Below are 22,981 nucleotides of genomic sequence, written 5' to 3'. Positions count from 1 at the left end.
GCTTCTCTGTCGGAGGCTCGGACTCGGACGGGGCAGGATGAGGAGGCAGTACAGAGACGAGGGGTATCAACCGCGCTCAGAGGTACGTGGTCACCAAACGCACCTGTTTAAAAAGACAGGCTATAACACCGGAGCTCCTGGGGACGCTTGCGCAGAAGGAGAGCTGATAGAAAATCGTTGCTTCTCTTTGCTGTTATTTTGTGGACCTGAACTGAGGAATCAAACAGCTTTTTTTTTATTTCTTGTGTTTTCTAGACGCAGCTCTTTTCCACTTGCTTCAGAACTTTTTCTGTTGTTGCTGTTGTTCTGATATTCTTACATCCCCTCTGGCTTCCGTGAGAAAACTAAAAGGGAAAGGAGTTCTTTTTGCATTTTTATCTTTCTTGTATTTACAGCTCTTTCTCCACTTTGATTTCTTTACATTCATATCAGAGACTTTTTTTTTTACTTGTTTCTCAGTTTCTCCGTTGTCTCTTTTGTGTTATTGTTTTCTGCAGCAAGCTCTGGATTCCAACCTGAGTAATCTGATCAAGAGGAACAACGAGCTGGAGTCTCTTATGGGAAAACTGATTCAGACTTGTCAGCATGTAGAGGTGAGTCCCACGTGGCCCTTTATAGTTAGCTCTATGTTTTATGTAATTTTAATTTTAATTTATCAAATGAATGGATAATATAATATTTTACTACTTAAGACTTAACTGTAGCATCTCCTGTGTAACCTGTACAGTATAATTACTCAACCTTGATTATTAACCCTTAGCTTAGCATGTAGCAAGAGTTGACAACAACACTTACAGTAAATGACTGAATATGACGATCATTTTGAAAACCTAATATAATATTTATTTTTTTGTTTTAGTTTTTTTGAATATTTGTCATTTTGTCTTGATTACTCACTCAAACTGTTGTGCTGTTTTATTTGTATTTTGTATTTTGCAATGCCACTGCAAAAAACTTTTTTTCTTTATGACTGTTAATGAATATCATTTTAAAAAGTGAAGATATATCAGATTTTGGCAAAAAATGTTAATTTACAGTGATTTGTTTTTTAAACCTGCTGTTATTCATTTACATTTACTGGTCATTTTTTCCCTTGTTTCTGGGCAGATAAAAAACATATTAGACAAGTGACAGGGTAGATTTATTTACATTAAAAACAAATACAAGTAAAACAAAGTTTACTCAAAAAAATCAGATTTGTTATTATTTGTAAAAGTTATTTTGGAGGTGTCATCGAGCTCTGTTTCATTTCACATAAATATTCTTAATAATAAAACAGAACGTTCGAAACTCTAATCTTACAAAGGATGCAGACAAAAATATATGTACACAAACAAATATAGCGTCTTTAGCATCTTTTAAGGGTTACATATAAATATAGAAAAATACAAATATATGCAACATGTGCAACATCTTTCAACCTCCATGCACTGAGAAAAAACTGTTTTCCAAATTGAAATGTTGAAATTTCCCAAAAGCTTTGAGTGCAGAAACAGGCAAGTGCAAATCATCTGGTTTCAGTCTAACACGTTTATTTTTAGGATAACAACCAATTGTGCGAATGTCTGCATGCATTTAGCTCGAGTGAAGGCAATTCTGTGCTAAGCCTGCCTGTTCATGTTCCACTAGCCCACTAAGAAGCTTTAAATAAAGTGATGCCACAGGCAGTGGTTGAAAGGCAGTGACATCTTAGTTTAGAAATAATGGAGAACAGCCTGCTTGCGTGGCAAGGCCTTTGCATGCTGCAAGGAAAGAGGATTATGATTTATTAACATTTAAGCGCTGTATACATTTTTTTTTCGAGCATGTTTTCATGTTTCCCATCACACAGATATGCTTCCTCTGAGCTTTAAGCTCAGGGGGAAACTGTGACGAGGCAAGAATTTCAAACAGGAGAAAGAAAAACTTGGATCCTTTTCTGATGAATAAATGATGAACATGAAAAGTGCAAACAAACCCGCTTGACCTATTTCTCCCCAGTGCATTATGACACATGCAGCTGGGTTTTGCAACATAATCTGTAACCCTAAATAACCCCTGAGGTGTGCAGTGATAGCACGTCGGGTCAAGCTGCACAGGGTCGAACTGGACTAGAAAAAGTTGCAAGCAAACAAAACAATAACGATCATGGGCTAAAAAGTACATCCATGAACTTACGTGAACTCAGGAAACTGAGCTGTCTGACGTGCTTGGCATGAATATGTCAGGGCTTAAAAATAAATAAATTAAAAAAAGAGATGGTCACTCAGCTTTGGTTGCTGTTGATGGAGCTTTCTGAATTTTTCACATCACATTAAACCTTTCCCAAAGCCTCACTAAAGATGGCTGCTGAGATTCTCCCAGACCCTAAATGTTGGAGAAAGATCAAGCAAATGGCAACCTTCCTTAACGAATCATGTTTAAAAATAAATAAATAAATAAATAAATAAATAAAAACAAACAAAAAATGACTGCGCACCCAGTTCCTCTGAGCCACCATCTGCTGTGGTTCGGCTGTGGCCACAGTTTCATTTAATGCTCCCACACCAAATTACGCACGCATTCTTTTTCGGCTGGCATCGTGACATGTTTTTTTTCTTTTTCAAAGAATCAGAGCCAAACCACATTTGGACCCTTCTATGCTGTTTTTTTTTTCTTTTGCAAAAATGGGGCACAGTTATAATTTTGTGACGGTACAATGAGTTTCAATGCAATAATCCTAAATACTCAAAGAGGGATCGTTTTAGGCAGTTAATTGGTTTGTTTATTTAAATGAAAGGAAGGAAATTATCCCATTAAAAAAAGAAAAAGAAAACAAGAAAATGAAAAAGGATTAGCGCTTTTGCAGTTTTGTTTTAAAGCCAGAGAGAGAAGGAAAAGCGTTACCTCTGATGCGTGTCAGGGAATATAGGCCCTTCAAGACCAACTCCACCACCCCCCCTCCAGAAAGTTTGTTTGATGCGCATTTTACAAAGTTTGGATATCCTCCAGGCTTGAATCATTTGTGTGCATGCGTGTGTGTTTCTGTGGTTAAATGAATCACTTAATGTCCCTCTCAGGCTATAATCTGTCATACTGATCATATGCTCCAGAGGGCTCTGCCCACAGTCATTAGATGCTTCACATCTTTACACAGCACATCATGTACTTTGGTCACAAATTGTGTGTGGGTGTCTGTGTGACTGTGTACATGACAGTGTGTCTGCGCCACTCTCTTGTTACTGCAGTTTTTTATTATGACATCCATTTACTAACAGGTTAACTATGTTCAAGGGTACAGAAAGTATTCTTTTCTTATTCTTTTCCTTACTTGAAAATAAGCTCTCTTTGTCGAACTATGAAAGTGGATTGAAGCAGCAAACTAGCTGACAAGATATTGTTATTATGCACTGCTGCCTGAGGGATTGGTAACCACTGCTAAAAATGTATTAGAATTGGTAGAGTTGGTTATGGCGCCAGACACCACAGGAAGTCATTAACAGTCGATGTTAAAAATTAAGACAGTCGACAGCTGTGTTAACCAGTGTGGTTGTGTGGTACACCAACACAGGCCACATACAGTCAATCATTTTTTAAGATCAGAGCAATCCCTTAAGCTTGCAAGGTAAAAGCTTAAAGGTAAAAGCATCAGGTGCTGATGCAAGCACTGCTAACGTTAACTTACACATAACTCAATAACTAATTCATTGTTACAAAGTGACACAAAAACAAAGTGGTGGTTGAAGAATGTAAGGAACAACTGACAATACAGGTGCTGTGTAACCTGATCCTTTGGGCCATGCTCAACTTTGATTTTTTTTCCGATGTGGGATTTATGGTTCCACGTTGGGTAGTGCAAATAGAGCGATTATGAGAAGTCATCTTATACACTAAGGCTATGAGGACACACTTGTTGTCTAAAAAGCCGAAAGTCCATGTGGACTACCAGTGCAGAACCATGCTTGTCAGTTATGGATTACCTTACCTTTAGACTAGCCTTTCAGTCTGATTATTCTAAATGAGCCATAGATAGTTCATAAATACATGTATTTGCGCTTATAGAAGTGTGGTTAGTGGTTTAGTCAAGGGTACTGTCAACATAGAGCAGGGGTGGGGGAACTCCAGGCCTCAAGGACTGATGTCCTGCAGGTTTTAGATCTCACCCTGGGTCAACACACCTGAATCAAACGATTAGTTCATGACCAGGCCTCTAGAGAGTTCAAGACATGTTGAGGAGGTCATTTAGCCATTTAAATCAGCTGTGTTGGATCAAGGGCACATCTCAAACCTGCAGGACGCCGGCCCTTGAGGCCTGGATTTCCCCCACTCCCTGACATAGAGCATATAGGTGACAGCAAAGGTGACACCCACCTACTATTGGTTAATACATTGGAACATTAGATGTGTTATTCTCACATGGGCATGTTCAGACAGCACATAGACTAAGTTGTATAGAGAGGGCACAGAGGGCATACTGGCTAACATCCAGGATGTGTCAGACTTTTGATTCTCAAATGTCTGTTGTGTAAATCCCAAAAAGGTTCAGGGCTAAAGTGCATCTGTGAAAAGAGCTTAAGATTACTTTTGTGTGTCCGTGCCATCTTGTTGAGAGATAAGCATAGAGGGGCATATCACCTTAAATCCACAGTGACACCTTCAGATGACACCTTCTACAGTCACGTAATGTCCGAGAAAGCAAGTTAGAGCTTTCTGGTAAACTAAAGAGACAAAGTAATGCCAGAAAAAGCTGAGGCTTTTATTCCAGCTTCATTTTAGGCTGTTTCAATCAGTTTTTGGAAGCCATTCCTAAAACATCAAAACATTAATCAGTGCCAGAAGTTAAATAAATGCGGCTAGAGATGAAAAGAGCTGCCTTCCAAGGAACAGATTAGCCTCAGCATGTGCCCTTTTGGTTTATATTAAGAAAGGCTTCAACCCAAAATACCTTATATCTGCATAAGTATACTAAGTGGTGTACAAAATGCCACTCAGAGATAACATATACAGTAAACTGTTAAAAATGTCAGGCTTCCCCAGAGCTGTCACAGTGATGTTGATGAAACCAATTAACAGTGTTGAAAAGACAGTTGCAGAGGCATTGCTATAGAGCAGAGCTAAGGCGTTGCGTCAGCTCGGCATGTCTAACATAAGCACTGAGATGTAATCCAGGTGGAAAATTGTTTCTGTTGGCAACATGATCCCAGAAAATCACATAAATGCTGTTTAGGAAGGGACGCTGAGGATATTGTGGAAGTCTACTCCAACCTCGTTTGGCTCTGTGGAGGAAAAGCAAATGAGCCCCTATGATGTCATTATTAAAACACCTGTCAGCATCGATGTGTGCTTGTAAGAGTGTATGTTTGCATGAATAACTGTGCAGTCTTTCTTTAGCTCGGTAACGCTCACAGCAGACTTCCCTTTCATTGCTCCCAGTGCTATCGCTCTGCTGCAGCAAGAAAACACTTTACAAGGTGCTGAAAGGGCCGCTAGGAAATGACCACAATGAGAAATTACACATTATGTTTGGACCTGCACTCTCATAATTGGACTTGAACAACTTTTATAGCCTGCTCAGACTGTACAGGTTCCAACTGCAAAGTGAATCAATTGCCTCACAGAATGGACCCTCATGGCAGAACCACCTTGAAAGCAGTCAGCTGTACTTTTTCAAACACCTTCCAGCTAGACTAAATCATTTTTATTAAACTTAACTGCCATCAGCGGGACTTGAGGCACAAAGATGTTTCAGTCCACAGACTTAGAAATTAGGCTAATTATGCTCCTTTTATAATACTGCTGCTCACTTAGGATATTACTAGGCTCTACACTGGAATTCCATATTGTGAATTCCATAATATATACCTACAATGATTGTAGGTATATATATCTGTATATGAAAAGAACAATTTGACTGTTTAGATGTAATCACCTTTATATTCCATTCCCCTTAAATGCTACACGAGAGCATTTGTAAAAATAAAGTTGCTGCATGGTTTTTTTTGGTCAAGAATAATAAGTATTCTTGACTAGTTAGCTTCTTTAGCAAGTTAGATAGTCAAGAATAATAAGTATTATTGACTAGCTAACTAGTCAATAATAAGTATTCTTGACTAGTTAGCTTCTTTAGCAAGCTAACTAGCCTAGGTAAGCTACAATACATAGAACGCCTGTTTAGTAAAATTAGTGGAAGAGCATGGCATATTATTTGTCAGATAATTGCATTAAAAATGCTTCAAAAGGCACCAACATCTCAAACACAGTTTGAAGATTTAGATCTTTGATTTGAATTAGCTGAACCGATGATTGGCAAACAGCTAGCCATCCAGTTTGTAGCTAGCCAACCTGTCTCTGAAAGCTGCCACTCTTCTAATAATGGATAACTAGTTATGAGTTAGGAAGTAAAGTTTTTATGAAGGGTAAAATAAGACCAAAGGGCATTTGTGAACTGTCACTGTCTGTGACAGTTCACAAATGCCCTTTGTTGAATTTGAAAAGCAACTTCTGTTATTGAAGTTGCTCAGAGAGTCAGAGTTTCCACAGGGTCTATTTGTACATCGTTTCACCTTTTTATGTACTTGTTTAATATATAAAACAGCAAAAACATAAAACTACTGTACATTTCTTTCACATTCAGAATTCTCACACTCAGATAAAAGGCAAATATATACACTGTACCATGTATATGAGCTCATTTCATTACCCTTGCATAGCATATTGCTGAGAGTCATGTCTGCTTTCTTACAGACATAAGGCTTCCTGCTTACTTTACTTATCACTCAGCACTCTAGCCAGCAGGAGGCAAAATAGCTGAATATGCCCCATCTTCGTCAAGTGTTTGCTTCCAGACAGGAGGGCTGGCTGATGGATGAAAATAACACGCTGTCCCTCTGTGGACATGATGTGGAATCACTAAACATACATCCCTCTATATACTCCATCCACACCTTTCATCAGTCTCTTTGTTTGTCTAATACTCGCCTCGAATTGGTTTCTCAGGTGAACGCGTCCCGCCAGGAGGGCAAGCTCGTGGAGGAGTGTGACGTCCTGATCGACATTATTCAGCAGAGGAGGCAGATCATCGGGAACAAGATCAAAGAGGGGAAGGTGAGGTGAACGCTCAGAGGGGTGAGGACTGTGACACCATTTGTTTGCTATAAATGCTGTATTTATAACCAGCTTTCCCTACATATTCTCCCAATCTTTCTTACAACTTTCATTTAATATTAAAATGCTGCTTCAGTCCATCTATCAACTGCTCAAGCACACATAATAATCCTCCTAGAGTGAACATTGTCTGCAGCTGTAATAATCTGTGAAACAAATGGATTCCCTCATTCATGCTGTGTGTTTAATATCTACATGACACAGAACTACAATTCAGAGCTTGTGTTTTGCTAGAGTTGATTGACTTATAAGGCCAAGCTTTTATTAATCGCAATTTAAACTCTCTGACATCAATTTAAGATATCATCAGATCTCATTTTCTATTCAACACAATGCTTCATCACAGTTGCTTGACCTGAACCTTACTCTTCCAACAGACGGCAAACCCTTCAACACACATTCAACAGAAGGGAAAAACAGACAGACTGCCCAAAAGCAGATCCCAGAGCATATGGGACGGCACTCTTTCTCGTACTCTAAACCCAGATGATTTCTTTAAGCTCCGTCTAATGAGACTTGGAATGCACTAGGGATTTTTTTTTTTACCATGTAATCTAGGCTTTCAGCTGTTAGGATTGTGCAGCAAATAGAGAAATGGATACAGATGGATGGATCATTGTTTATAGACCAACAGAATTCTTACAAATTGATTTTTGGTGTTTGTGTTAGTGCATACTCAAAAACAACTCAAAACTGTCTTTTCTGAGACAAAGTTTCTGTAGTAATAATGACTAGCAATTGACCGAAATTTTCAGTGGCTTTAAATCAGGATTACAGTATCTTGGGTTCTTTGCAAGCCAAGCTGCTGATGAAATGTCCTTTGACCTCAATGCAACCACTGACCTAAATCTGTCTCCTGAAATCTTTGCTGACAGGGAAAGAAAATGAAACCGAGGGGCAAACGAGGCCATCTAAAATCCCAGATTTGCATTTAGCAGAATCACTGACAGCTCTGAAAAAGTTAAGATTAGCTGGGGCATGAGAAGATTAGCTGATATTGATAGAAAACATCTTTGCCAAGCACCCTGTGTGCTCGTTATTTACTCTTCTTTTGTTAAGATTTTAAATCTGTATGGAGCTTCCGAGGACTACTCCAGCCAAGAAAAAATGTTGTTGTTGTTTTTTTATATGCAACAATTTATTTTTCATGGTAGCTCTAGTAGTGCAGCAATAAGACCTATACACCCATACCACCAACCACAGAAAACAAAAGGCATGTTGTTACATTAGTTAGGTGGGTTGCAAAGCATCTTGCAGATGAGCAGCAAGGTAGGCAGGGTAAAGCGACTCAAATAATGAACACGATTTCAGATTTCCCTACCAGAATGAATGCCCTTAAAATTATTCATTTGAATAATTGAATTCATACATTTTTATTGGCATACACAAGATAAACCATGGACGTAGCTTCCAAGCTGGAAAAATTAAGTCAGTGCGCAAGTGTCTTAAACCAGCGGACCCCAACCCCCCGGCCATGGACTGGTACCGGTCCGTGAGTCGTTTGGTACCGGGCCGTGAGAGTTGAGGCTCGGGTGTAAAATTCATGGTTTTCAGGGTTTTTAGCATTGTTTTTTAATTGTTTTTATTGTTAACTCGGTTTCCCTGGGTCGTTTCCCATGTGTTATGAGTAAATCTAGTCTGTGAAAATACTGTAGGACATACACCGGTCTGTGGTGCAAAAAAAGGTTGGGGACCACTGTCTTAAACCACCATTCTATTTGAAGGCCACCAGATAGCCAGCATCTGGTTGCAAAAAGCCTTTCTATAATCGTTCTATAGAAGTCTATAGGAAAGCAAATGAGCCCCTATGACACCTGTAAACGCTATCTTGCTAAGTTGATGGGTCAGTCACTAATTTTACGTCATACCTAATAAAATAAAAAATCTATTTCAAAAGTCCTTTTTACACCTTTTTTCAAAATAGCAGATAAATGTGCTCAATGCCTAATGACTTTTCAATCTTGTTGTCAAGTCTGTTTCCTCAAGGCTTCAGAACAGAATTTAAGAAACCAACCAATTATGGGTAGCTATGTCCAAAACATTACCTTGAAGTGTCAGGTGCAAAAAGAATGTGGAAAAAGAGACAAGTAAAGTGAAAGCCATTAAACTAAATGTCCTGTGATTTTATTTATGGATGATGGGTATGTTCATGCCCTTTGTTAACCTTCTGTGATGTTAATACCAGTAGAAGAAAACATGCAGAATTTGATGACTACCTGCATTAGTCAACCATGGATTTGACCTTTTCATGTATGAGTGACTCCAAAATGTTAACATCCATCTTCTTGCATCCATAAAACCCCATATTTCTGGGACATTTCGTGCCATCAGCGATTATGTTATCAGCCATAATGATTCACAACACCTTAACTTGCATAACCACTATTTCATCCATTCCGATTCATCCTGATAGTCTTTTCTGTGACTTTCTCTTTCACACTTTCTAGGCACATAGGCTTCGGAAGCTCGCCCAACAGATCTCCAACTGCAAGCAATGCATAGAGAGGTCCACAGCCCTCATAACACAGGCCGATCAGACGCTGAAAGAAACTGATCATGCTCGCTTTCTGCAGACGGCCAAGAGCATCAATGAGAGGTCAGACAGCCCACACACTGACCGCATGCCTTAATTATTCAGCTCAGCATGTTAAAATCTAGCTTAAGGGAGAGGTTGAGACTGCAACCACACAAATGGTGAGAAACAGTTTGAAAACTTAGTGTACATAACTTCGCCAACAGCCAAAACAAGTAGAGTGGGATTTCATCTTCTATTTAGCATAATCTTATTCCGCTCCCTGCTTAAGCTCTCTGACTAATTGATTTGGCAATTGAGAACAAAACCTGCTCTCCAGTATGTGCATCCTCAGGAGAAACAAAAGGGGTGATATAAAAAGAAATCATTATCCTTTAGTCCTTCAAACAAAAGCAGTGTTTCAATCAGAATCTAATCTGCACAGCTTCACTAATTAGGAAGAGGATTTTCTTTAGATTGGGAGTTTTTGTTTTTATTTAGCAACTGTTGAGGTGTTAATTCTGTATATGGGTGTTTATCATGTACAATGCTTTGCAAAATGCTAAAAACGCTTGTCACTGTATCACTAACACTTGTGATGTTGACATGAGCAATGCTTTTTTTTCAGTCCAGTTAAAGTCTATTTTGGGGTGGTCTACCCTTCAAAAACACCCCTAACACATACATATACAATTACAAAATAACTTAAACTGACTAGTTCATATGAAAAGTGTATTACAAGTATCTACTGGTCCTGATATAGGGTTTCCATGGCTACTGCATCAACCCAAGTGCTGATCCCTGAGATACACCTGACTGACACCTTCGACACCTTTGCCCTGGACTTTACTAGAGAGAAGAAGCTGTTGGAGAATCTGGATTACCTCACTGGTAAAAATCATAGCCTGACTGTGTTTGGGTGATGTGCTATGTTACCAACTAATGCTAACAAGCTTGGCAGGCATTCAATGTACTTACAGATGGCTGCTAATTAGTGGCAAGTAGCATTCAAATAAAATGCTAGAACACTGGTTAGTAGACTATGGGCCAGCTTAACTAATGTGTTTCGTTAGTGCAGAGTGGGTATTGGAGGAAAAAATATGTTCTGTTGGTAAGTAAGTAAGTAAATAAAATTTATTTATATAGCGTTTTTTGTAGATAAAAATCACAAAGTGCTTTACAGCAAAGAAAATGAAAAATGAAAAGAATGGAAATACAACAAATAACAATGTAAAACAGTAAAATACAACATAAAAACAACAAATTAATTAAAAGCTTGCCTTTTATGTCTTACAAGACAAATGTCTAGTCTATATAGCATAAAACCAGTGGGAGAGAATTCCACAACCTTGGTGCCACTGCCTGAAAGGCCCGATCACCACGAGTTTTAAATCGAGTGCGTGGGCCACCGACAGTCTCTGACCTGATGACCTTAGAGCTCGGGAAAAGGAATGCAGTTTCAGCAGGTCAGATATGTACTGGGGAGCTTGACCATGTAGGGCCTTAAAGGTTAAACTAAAATTTTAAGTATTTACAAAGAGACGACAGTGACAGGGTGGCATGTATAAAGTGGGAATATCTGCAACTGACTGTTGGATATGTATTTCTGGGAGTTTTTTCTCAAAACACAAAATATAGTGAGAAGCGTAAAAAGTAATTTGTTAATGTTCGTGACACACAATTTATGTTTAGGGATATGTTTCCAAGGAGTTTAGAGATTGTGCTATTTTGCCTATTCAACTAAATCTGACCCCATAAGCCTAGATACAATTCAGGTGGGTGACTCCAAAAGGGAGTAATTTGGCATCAAGACGCAAAGAGTCTTTTGTATCAGGCTGTAAAGATGTTTTTTCTGCTGTGGTGTTCAGCCTTTTAACATGGAAGTCTTTACATTTGAAGATAGCCTCAAGTGGCCATTCAAGGAACTGCAGGCTTTATTTTTACCCAGAAACCCAGAACTTTCTGCTTGGGAAACCTTTATGTTTAATCTCCATTTTTCTTCAAATGGACGTCTACCGATTATAATTCAATTCAGTTCAATTCAGTTTTGTTTATACAGTGCTAAATCACAACAACAGAGGTGGAAGACAGGACAGATTATACAACTAATTTTCAAAATGTGTAGTGACAATCACTGAGAACTTCTGTTCATGTTCATCCTCATTATCATCATCTTTTGATGGCTTCTTTCTTTGAATCCATGACCTAATGTATAGTCTTAATCTATAGTGTAGCCCTTTGATTACACGATTCAGTTTCTCATGGGCTGTGAAACTCAAATATTGCCTCCAATTAAGATTATATTCATGCTTTAATTTAGGATTTAAAAAAAAATCTTTTGATGTCTCGGTTTTCTTCAAGCATTGCATTTGAACAGACCCCAGCCTATTAACTCTAAAATTAATTTTCAACATTAATTTCCGATGTCCTATTTGCAAGGCCCCATCAAAATGTCACTGCATGAATTATGGAGCTTGGTGGGGACAAAAACGAGGTAGTGTAGTGGGTTTTGAAGGTCTGTGAAAGTGGCTGGCTCGTATTTATTCTCTGTGATGCATGAGGGCTTCGCTGGAGGGCCTTTTCACTAAGTGAATCAGTCTGAATCACTCCACTATGTGCAGCCACTCATGACAGAAGGCTCGGGAGAGGGAGCGAGTGACAGACAGAGAAAGAGATAGGAAGTGGCTTTACAATCAATTTAAGCTGTGCCTTTGTATCTTTATTTCTTTACTTCGGTCCATTCTCTTTCTATCTCTTTCTACAGAGAGGCTTCATGCACTGAATACAGGAGTGATTCATTGTATTTATTTCTCTGTGGAACAAAAACAGTTATAACGTAATGAAGTTTTCCAATGAATGCATGAGTGGAAGAGAGCCGATCTAACATCTCTGGTTATGTAACGACTCGCATTTGTTACTCCTAAAAAGGGCTGTTATATTTACTGTTCCTGCTGTTAATGCAATCTGCTTTTTATCTGAATTGTTTATTATTTTGCTCCTGCCTTCCTTTTAATGCTCAGCCTACCACTCTATTAGAAAGAGCATCCTCAGTCCTATGTGTAATGAAGCTTGTAGACTCATAAATCGAAGCAAATGAACACGTACTGGGTTAATCAGGGCTACTGTTGTAACAGCTGACAACCTTTGAGTGTGTCATCACTTTGGAATATCGCTAATGTAATTTGCAATTTTATCCAAACACAATCTAAAATTAGGGCCTGAGACGATGATTATTTTCTTCAATCATTGCAGCTCCAAGTGCTCCGTGCATAAGGGAAGAACTGTGCACGGCTTCCTACGACACGATCACTGTCCACTGGACGTCAGATGATGAATTCACTGTGACGTCCTATGAGCTCCAGTATGCTATTTTCACCGGACAGTCCAACATTGCCAGTAAGTATAAAATGAATGCTGGAATCAGATAAGAACGAAATGGTTTTTCAAATCTTGAAAGCACAAAATTGATTAAAGACATGAAGACATAACCCAGCTCAGATAACCAATCTACAAAGTTTATTTTAGTAGTTATTTTTAAGGTCCCAGCTACAGTAAAGAAAATAAGAGGTTATGGGGGTGAATTCATTAGCATTAGCAAGATTAAAAAGAAAGTTGAAAGATGGTGAGTCGTTTGTAGGGAAGAGCTTTTTGAACTGCAAAAAACAACTTCCCAGGGGGAAGGAGGGAGGTTGAAGCGACCCATTGAGCGCCGCATTCAGGGTCTTAAAGCACCTTAATGGCTTCCATTAAGTAATTAAGGTACAACTTCACTTCCTAAGTATCCAATTAATGTAATTTGTGGGAAAAAAAGCAATCCTTTTAGCAGTACTAACTTGGTAAATGTGAATGCAAACAGATTCATGTAATTTCCATCTGTCACGCTGAATTGTGAATAAACATTCACATATCCTTTTAGAAGATCAAAACTTGTCTAAGACTCATGTTATGTTTAAATGCTGACACTTTTATGGTAGTTTAATTTTACTCATCATCAGAGTAATCCAGTGACAGCTGTCTGTATATGCACGGGTGTACTACAGACATCAGGGATGACTGTGATGAGGGCCACAAGCTTTAATGGCTTGGTCAAGAACTAAAGTTATTATAAAAGTGTTGATAGACTTCTAACTTCTTTAGATTTTCTTCTCCTCTCCATGCACCTCGAAAGTAGACAAAGTAGTGCCAGAAAGCCCTACTCTGCCCCATACCAATGTAAATTGGGCCTTCTAAATGCATCCACCTTGAAACATCCAAAACCAAGCCCTAACCCTAATTCTAGGCAAGTCATCTTACCTCATCCGAGGGCACATCGAGTCATTCTCAAACCAGCTGAGAGATATAACCTCTCCAGCGAGTTCTGGGTCTGCCCCAGGACCTCTTCCTGGCAGGACATACCTGAAACACCTCACCTAAGAGGCGTCCAGGAGGCATCCTCGTCAGACCTAAGATCAACTCTGTACATTTATGCTGCCCTACTGGTGGCCACTAGCTCCCCTTAGGCAGGCGGGAGTTGAAGTGCTTTTATAAGATAGCGTTGAAGTGGAAGTGGAAGCTCCTGAAGTGAAGCCTCTGGCCTTTATGCTACTATCACCCTGATGTTGTCACACATCAAATGACTGTAGCTTGTGAAGGATGAAAGAGGGATAAGATTTGACAATAGCAAATCCAGAATGCATGGAGAGCACTCAGTAAAAGATTAGACTTCACTGGAAACGCAGAGTTCTTACACTGAAACATGCGAAACATTTAGGTTTAAGTGGCATCGAAGGAGTGAGATGTGTCAGGAGGGATGACAGCTGGGAAACGAATCGGCATCCTTGACACACGCTAAGTGACACAATGCCTCGTAGAGCAACAACAGACAGGCAGTATACGCCGACATACTCACTCTTGCTCAAATACACACAAGCCCGAGACAATCATGAGCACACTCGAGTGAGCAACAACTACAAGGAAGAAAATGGGGTCAGGGCATCTGAAGGCGAGATCCCCTGCTCCCTTTCAATCAAACCGCCTTTTCTCTGTCTTTCATCTGCTCTTTTTGAAATCCTTTTTAACATTCAAACAGAATTACCTAACAGCAAAAGTACCTTTTTCCATTTCTTTTCTTGATTCCCATGCTTTGGTTCCCTCCTTTTCACTCAGCTCCTGATACCTTAAGGTTACACCCTCCCTTTATTTTTTTTCCCTTCCCATCTATGTAAGGTTACACCTTCGCCATTGCCTTGTCATTACTTCACAGATTAAAGCGTGTTTAAAAATGACAGCCATTAAACTAATTTGACACTTCATTTCCTCTCTTGCTTTCACATTTCTGTCTCTTTCCATTCAAGAAGACAGCGTGATTTTTCTCTCCTCTTGTTATCATGTCTGGTAATGTCAGAGGTGTTGCTTTTGGCATCCAAGTCATTTGCAAGACGTTTCCCCCCGTGGCAATTGAGTTGTATCACTATGCAGGAAGTATGAGTATTGTAATTTTATGGAATGGAAAAATTAAAACATCCTTCTAATTGTTCTGTACAGCCTTCAGATTTCCAGTGGGAAATATATGACAAGATCATGCACAAACTGCTTTTTAGTCTTAGAGGTCTTTTAGCCTGTTCTAGTGTCAGTAGCTGCCTCAGTAGTTAAATAATAACTGCATGGTGGTATACAGTAAGGCTATGTTCACACTGCAGGTCTTAATGCTCAATTCTGATTTTTTGATCAAATCCGATTTTTTTGTCTGCTTGTTCACACTATAAATAAAATGCGACAGCAAACGCGCTCTAGTGTGAACGCTCAAAGCGGCCCGCATGCGCAAAAGAAGACGTCACACACAACGTGCTCTGTTTAGACCCAGACCAAACAGTATTGTTTGACTGATGGCCCTTAATATAAAGACTTCGGACTTTACGTTTCCCAGTTTTTGCTTTAAGTTATTTTGTTATTTACATAATAATGTAAATAACCTAATAATTATACTTATTGCTGTTTTAGAGGAGCGGTGCTTCAAAGGATAGTTGCAGATTTCTGTCAGAATCTGCAGATTATACAGTACAAATAAAATGTTCACGTTGTCTTCCCAACAGTTTCACTAACATCTACACTGGATGGCCAGCAAGCCTTCGCGATGTCTTCTCGGGCGCTTCTCCGGTGCTGATAATTGGCATCTGTCTTGTGTCAGTGACGTAAAAGACGGATTTAATACGACATGACCGTTCAAACAGCAGTCGCTTTCTAAAACATCGGATATGTATCGGATTCAGTACCACATACGAAAGTGACCCAGATCGGATTTGAAAATATCGGATTTGTGCCGTTCACACTGTCATACCATGATCGGATATGGGTTGCATAGGGTCAGAAAAGTCGGATTTGATGCGCTTTCGCCTGCAGTGTGAACGTAGCCTAAGGCTACGTCCACACTAGCCCGGATAGATTTGAAAACGGCATTTTCAGTCATTTTCACAGAGTTGTGCGTCCACATTGAAACCGCCCAAAAAGCTTATGTTCCAGTCCTGTGCATGTGCAAACAATTAAAGAATTTGAAGAAAAGCTATCTGGAGCATGTAAAAACTGATATTAGTCTTTTTTGGGGCTGTCAAAATTGAGAGCAATCAAAACAACTGCTGTATAATGCATTCCGCTATCTTTGTTTAATTGGTCACATGACTGCATCACATGACTAAAATGCGTCATCGTTTTAGAAAGTCTGCGTTTTCGAGCGTCCACACTGTGACGAGACAGCTCCGTTTTGAAATGTATTCGTTTTCAAGAGCGTTTTCAAAACGCTGTTTTTCCTTGAGGAAAACGCCGTCTCAGTGTGGACGGGAGGCCAAAACGGAGAGAAAACGATGCGTTTTCAAACGAAAACGCATTAGGGTGGACGTAGCCTAATATTGCCTTTAGTCTTTAGCATCATGGATTTAATAATTTTCAGGATTCAGGATTTTCAGTTAACTACATTCCATTGTCCTTTTTTTCTCCAAAGGAATTTGAATTGCATTCAAAAACACAGTACACACAAATACATATATACCATATTAGCCTATTCTTCTCAGAAACTAAAATAAACTGATAATTAATGAATTCAGGTGCCTATCTACTTTCATTATGATTATTCATTTACTAGGCACATTATTGTCAATTTAAATAAATCAGAATATTGAAAGTAGCTTTACTAGACCATATTATATTATTAACAGATCATACTTTTATGCTAAGCTAGCTTTTGTTAGCCTGAATTTAGATGCTTTTTCTTCCATTATCAGTGAATTATATATTACATAACAAACTATCGTCTATAATCACGTTGAGAAGATATGTTTTTGCGTTAGCTAAAGTTAGACATGAAGGCTATCTCGCTGTCTAGCTATCATTTCTGCAAGAATTAAGCAAGCAAATGTGAGTTTACAATATACTGCGGAGCCCCACAAGGGACATTGGAGAAAAAAAAATGAAAATGAACTTTTGTGAGATCCTGCAAACCTTTTGCGAGATCTAGCAAAATAGGCCGCATCCTTCGGAGGCCGAGGCACGATGTACCGGGAGTGCGGTGTTCTCGCCAGCTCTAGTGGGCCTCGACCTCCTGGTCAGGTTCGAGCTGGTGGGTAACAGACGTCTCCGAAAACCTCGGAGCACTTTTGCAAGTGTGTGATGTCTTGATAAACTGAGCAGATATTTGAAGTTTACAGAGCTACATTCTCGCCTGAAAATATCTTAAAAGCTTATTTTGTGAGCCAGAAAGAGTAATATTAAAACTAAGTAGCTGCCACCATTGTTGGAAACTGGAATTGGCTGGGCCGCACTATGAATTCTGAGATAGGTTGGGCCACGAAGGATACACCCGACCCATCCATCAAATTCGGGGAAATGAAGGACGCATTTGGAGCAGCCTTCGAATTGGGACAGCCTTCGTCACCTGGCTATGATGTAATCAGCCTTCAAATGCGGCCTCTGAATGCGGCCTATTTTGCGCGATCTCGCAAAAGTAACTCAGGATCTCGCAAAAGTTTTGCGAGATCTCACAAAAGTTCATCTTCATTTTTTTTTCTCCAGTGTCCCTTGCGGGGCTCCATAATATACAGGTTAGTTTTAGGCCTGTGCTGCAAATTATCTTTACATAACTGCATAACTGCATAACTTCCATTTCATTTCTTAAATAAATATGACTCTTTATTTCCTCTCTTGCTTTAAGATTTTAAAAGGTAAAACAAATATTTAAAAGACTTTGTGTTCAGTGTCAGCGCACCCGATGATATTTTTGTCTGTTTAGAGGTCTTTGTTAGAATGTGGCATAACAGTTTATGTGACAGTGACATTAAAATCTTCATTGTGGGTGCTCATTATTTAAAAAAAAAACACACCCAAAACACTGGTTTCCATCTATGGATAACAACGAGCAGTGGCAACTTCCCGAGTAAATCAGCAGGCAAACAAAGACATGAAATGGAGGGAAAATGTACACCCACATATACACACATATGCCTCAGGAGGTTGTGCAGCAGCGCTGAAGTGCCATTAAATAAAAAGCACATACCAAAGACACACAAACACACACAGCAGAGGGAGCACAGTGCAGCTATGAAGTCAACGAGGTGTGAATAGTTTCCTCATGTGCCTTTTCACACCATCTCACCTGTTTCCACTGGCACAGGGTTGCACACAACCGGTTATTTTGTTCACCGTCCTTTCACACAGCGATGCATCATTCTTCCAGGGAACTCTTAAGTAAATAGTTTTTCTGTTATTTGTGAGTTATTTTAAGGAGAAATGCCTGCAGTTATATGAATTCTTCAGCACTGAGTTTCATTTTCATTCTAGACTTTGTCCTATAGAGTCGCATAATGCAAAAAATAAATAAAATGAATTATAATTTAAGTGAATTAACTGACTATTTACTAAATCTCACATGACTCTTTTGGTTTTTTCCTCCACTCTCAGGTCTCTGTAACTCCTTGGAAAGCTGGATGATTGTTCCCAACATCAAGCAGAACCACTACACAGTGCACGGTCTGCAGAGTGGCACCAAGTATATCTTTGTTGTCAAGGCTATTAACCAAGCGGGGAGCAGAAGCAGTGAACCAGGGACTTTAAAGACAAACAGTAAGATAATAAAGACTGAAATAGTCCTGAGTCTTTTTTTTCTGTCTGTAAACACACAGCCCCTAATTACTATTTATTTGGTGGACTGCTAAATATTTGCCATAGGTGGTAAGTAGGTCAAGGAGAGAAATTACACGTCAAAGTCAAAGTCAAAGTCAGTTTTATTTGTCAATTTCTTCAGATGTACTTGCCATACAAAGGAATTGAAATTATGTTTCACACTGTCCCATGCGTAGACATAGACAACAATAAAGTGCAGATGCACAACATTTAGGTAACATACAGGATATAACAAGACACGACCTACACATAACATATAATAAAGTGTTCCACAGTGCGCCCTGGAAAGTAGTGCTAGAAAAGTCTTCACTATCAACTCTTAGTAACTACATGGTCCTTATGGTCAAGTTGGTAAGAACTCAGGTATGCGCTGTCTTTTCCTAGAAAATTATGGAAACCATTTGTAAATCAACTCTTCTATTTATCTCGTTTACTACGAACAGGCCAGCCATTCAAGCTTGATCCTAAATCTGCTCACAAGAAGCTGAAAGTGTCCCACGACAACCTGACAGTGGAGCGAGATGAAACCACATCTAAGAAAGGTCACAGCCAAGAGCGGTTCGCCAGCCAGAGCAGCTACGGTGTAGTGGGAAATGTCTATATTGACAGTGGGCGTCACTACTGGGAAGCTCTCATTGGAGGGAGCACATGGTGAGAGCTACACATTTTAAGTAATAATTTATGGATTCTGTTTGAGGAAAACATCTATCCATCTATGCATTTCTGTCCACTTATTCAAAGTTAGGAGGTGGGGCTAAGCAGACTTTTCCCCAGCAACCCTCCCTCTTTCTTCTGAGGTATCCTCCTATGTCAGATGACAAATGTAATCCCTCTATTGTATTCTGGATCAGCCTTTGGGGTTCCTCCCAGCCGAGCATGACCAGAGAACCTCTAAAAGGAAAGCTCCATCCTAATTAGATGCTTGGACCACCTCAGTTTGTTGCTTTCTGCATAAAGGAGCAGCAGGTCCTTAGAGATGTCTGAGATCCTCAGCCTGTTGCTAAAGATCCGTGTAGACACACTACACAGGTAGCAGTTTGGCTGTATCTGCAATCCCAATTTTTCAGTCATGGAAACAGATGAAGGGTGGAACCTAGATTGGTGTTGAAAGTGAAAGCTTTGCCTCATTTCACAATTACTTCTGACAGTTCACCACTCCATCTGCTTATACCACCAAATTCGCTTATGAACAGAATACTGAGATACTCATCTAAGCAAATACTGATAGTCTCTGGTTTCCAAATAATGATAATAGAATATTTTATCTCCTCCCAAGGTATGCTGTAGGCATAGCCTATAAGTCAGCCCCCAAGCACGAATGGATCGGCAAGAACTCAGCGTCTTGGGTGCTCTGCCGCTGCAACAACTCCTGGGTAGTTCGTCACAACAGCAAGGAGCTAGCCATCGAGCCGTCGCCCCACCTGCGACGCGTTGGGGTCCTGCTGGATTATGATGCTGGATACCTGAGCTTCTATGACGCTGTAGGCTCCCAGCACCTACACACATTTCATGTCTCCTTCATCCAGCCCGTGTGTCCTGTGTTCAACGTGTGGAACAAGTGTCTAACCATTCTTACTGGTCTACCAATCCCTGACCATCTAGAGGGACTGGAACCCAACAACTGAAAGCTACACAGAGACAAAAATAAATCAACCCAAATTTAGTATCTTAAAGCTGCACTGGGCAAGAGATGTGAAAGTACTCATCTTTGGATAGAGAACAGAAGAGGGATCTATCCTCTTTAATTCAATCAGCTCTGCTCTATTTACCCAACATAAATTCTCCTCATATGCACTTTTGTACCCAGAGGCAATGACATCTCTATCAGAAGCTAGCAAGCACACTGTCCTAATATAAAGCCAGACTTGCAAATGTCTTATTTATTCCTCCTTTACGAGCTGGCTTCCTTTGATACATGCCATAACACCCTGTTTGCTTTCTATGTGAGTATCACACTTTCACTTTCTCAGACAGCAACAGAACTTGCTAGCATTTGTGCAAAGTTACCTAGTGCAGCTTTACTGTGCAAAAAAGAAAAAAGAAGACGTATTGCATGATGTGTTGCTTTGTCAACAGATTTTCTGTTTATTATTAAAATTTGCTCAATCAAATCTGACTCTGGTTAATGTTGGGCTTGACTTTGAAAGGCTTTGTGATAACTCAGTCTAAATCAGTCTTAGCTCAAGACTGTGCTGGACTAGAAAAGTCTACTCTAAGGCACTTTGGGCTATGGTGAGCATATTTGTACCATGGTAACTAGGATACAAGCCACAATCAATTATTTTCCTCTCTACCCGCCTTTTTTAGATTATTTTCTTAGATATTGCACTTTGAAATTCCCTCAAACTGCACATACTGCACACATAAACACAAAAAGTATACTTTCATCAGTCAGGGTTGTTGGAAAGAGCAGAATTACAGATGTATATTTTGTAAAGTAATTTCACCCCTCTTATTTTTTCCTTGCTCATTAAAAAGGAACCAAAGTAGCCATTGCTGTTCATATAAATTTTACGCTACGAGAATAAATGGAGACTTATTTTTAAAACGTGACAGAGAAGAAAATAGCATTATGGTCAATATTAAATGCAACATTCCCATAAATATAGACTTTGTCTTTGCACATTGTTCATACTTTATTCATGCTTTTTGTAGCTTAACATTCAAATGCATTCTGGTGCAATTAACATGTATTCATATTGGGAAAGTGTTGTGTTGGACTTATTGTGTTCAGTTCATTTTTGGCAGTCATACAAGTCCTGTCATTATTATTTTATGTGGTACATAATATGTGAATTGTGTTACAGTTGTAGCCACAGGTTATTATTGGAGATTAGGTGTGAAATGAACATTTGGGTGTAATTTTTTTCTTTTCTTCTTTTTTAAACGCTCTGGTAATTGAGCATATGGATATTTAGTGAGACACATCTGTGCCACAGTACCGTTACACCAAAACCAGGGTGATCTCATCTCTACATACTGCTTTACATGTTCTTTTTACACTTCAGGTCATCAAACCTATATTCAGACTGTCTATAAAAAAGATACTTTATTAAGTCAACCACCCATGCACAGGGGGCTGTCCTCAGACGTGTTGCACAATGACGATATCAGTATGGTAAAATCACCTCACTCAGTCACAGAGTCCTATTTGATTTTTTGTTTTTCCTTAATTTCTCCAATTTAAACGGATAAAATTAGCCAACGTGAGTTTCAGCCATTGATACGTAAATAGTCGCGTATAACAAAACCTCCCAGAAGAAACACAATCAAGTACAGTATGTTCTCTGTAATTTAGGTTAGAGTCCACTGAAAAATTGTTAAGCGTTACAAAATTGTAAATGTAAAGATTTGGTTGTATATCTTGACAGACGTTGGTTCAAAACACAATACATAGGACAAATGAGCTTCAATTCTGTGTTTATTGGAAATAGATTGAACTCTGTGTTTCATTGTAAATGATGCAAATATTGTGTTTAATTTAATGTTTCCATTTGAACTTTGTATGAGGCCATGGTGTTATCTGTTCAGTCTCTGTGGATATTTTTACGGGAAAATAATACAGTACGAGTGCTTGCGTCACTACTGTCTGAGCTAAGTCTGTACGAGAGTGAAAAATAAACATTGTTCCTTTTCACATTAAAGTGTGCTCTTTTGTTTTTCTCCAGTTAAGTAATATGGCGCCGGTGTGAGAATGTCAAGAGTCGATCTCATAAAATATCCAGGAGAAATGCCAGGAGCCATTTCTGGTGAAAAATAAAGATCGCATATTGAGAAAATTCAGGCGGTCCCAAATTCAATAAGTTTAGACTGTGACATTTTGGTTTTGAATAAAGTTACTGGTGCCCTTCGGGCAGGTGTTGCACTTGGTGCTGTAAGCAAGAATCAGTCATTTAAAGCTGCTGTAATCAATATTCTTATATCAGCATTGTACTTCACTGCTATTTCACTCTATAGGAACAGATGCTGCACAGGGACTTGACAGCATGGGCTTTTTCTGTCACGCCATGAATCATTCAAAAAATGTTCTAACGTCAAACACTTCAGAAGGTTCAGACTTCAGCCTGCTGAGTTCACTCGAGTTTACACGTTTCCCATAGAAGAGGAAGTTTATCACGTGAACTTCCCGCAGACATCGGGGGCTCTTCCTGATTTCTCCAGGAGCAATTGTTCTAAGACGCCAGGGGTTCAGTGGGGCTT

The 22,981-nt window shown here is 39.3% G+C and overlaps 1 protein-coding gene across 2 annotated transcripts in view; it reads left to right on the top strand.

Moving 5' to 3' along the window:
• LOC100692412 (E3 ubiquitin-protein ligase Midline-1) overlaps positions 1-22,425 on the top strand; it is a 79,111-nt gene extending 56,686 nt beyond the window's left edge. For both annotated transcript variants that reach the window (XM_005450010.4, XM_005450009.4), the window contains exons 3-10: positions 498-593; positions 6,955-7,062; positions 9,570-9,718; positions 10,398-10,525; positions 12,887-13,030; positions 18,560-18,721; positions 19,225-19,432; positions 20,058-22,425. In XM_005450010.4, coding sequence (XP_005450067.1) covers positions 498-593; positions 6,955-7,062; positions 9,570-9,718; positions 10,398-10,525; positions 12,887-13,030; positions 18,560-18,721; positions 19,225-19,432; positions 20,058-20,406 — 1,344 coding nt within the window. In that variant the 3' untranslated portion in view covers positions 20,407-22,425. The remainder of the gene's footprint in view (positions 1-497; positions 594-6,954; positions 7,063-9,569; positions 9,719-10,397; positions 10,526-12,886; positions 13,031-18,559; positions 18,722-19,224; positions 19,433-20,057) is intronic.
• Positions 22,426-22,981: the final 556 nt, after the last annotated feature.

The sequence above is a fragment of the Oreochromis niloticus genome, linkage group LG23 (assembly GCF_001858045.2).
Source record: "Oreochromis niloticus isolate F11D_XX linkage group LG23, O_niloticus_UMD_NMBU, whole genome shotgun sequence".
Classification (NCBI taxonomy): domain Eukaryota; kingdom Metazoa; phylum Chordata; class Actinopteri; order Cichliformes; family Cichlidae; genus Oreochromis; species Oreochromis niloticus.
The sequence above is the reverse complement of the archived record's forward strand: the minus strand, read 5'-3'. Positions and strand labels throughout refer to the sequence as shown.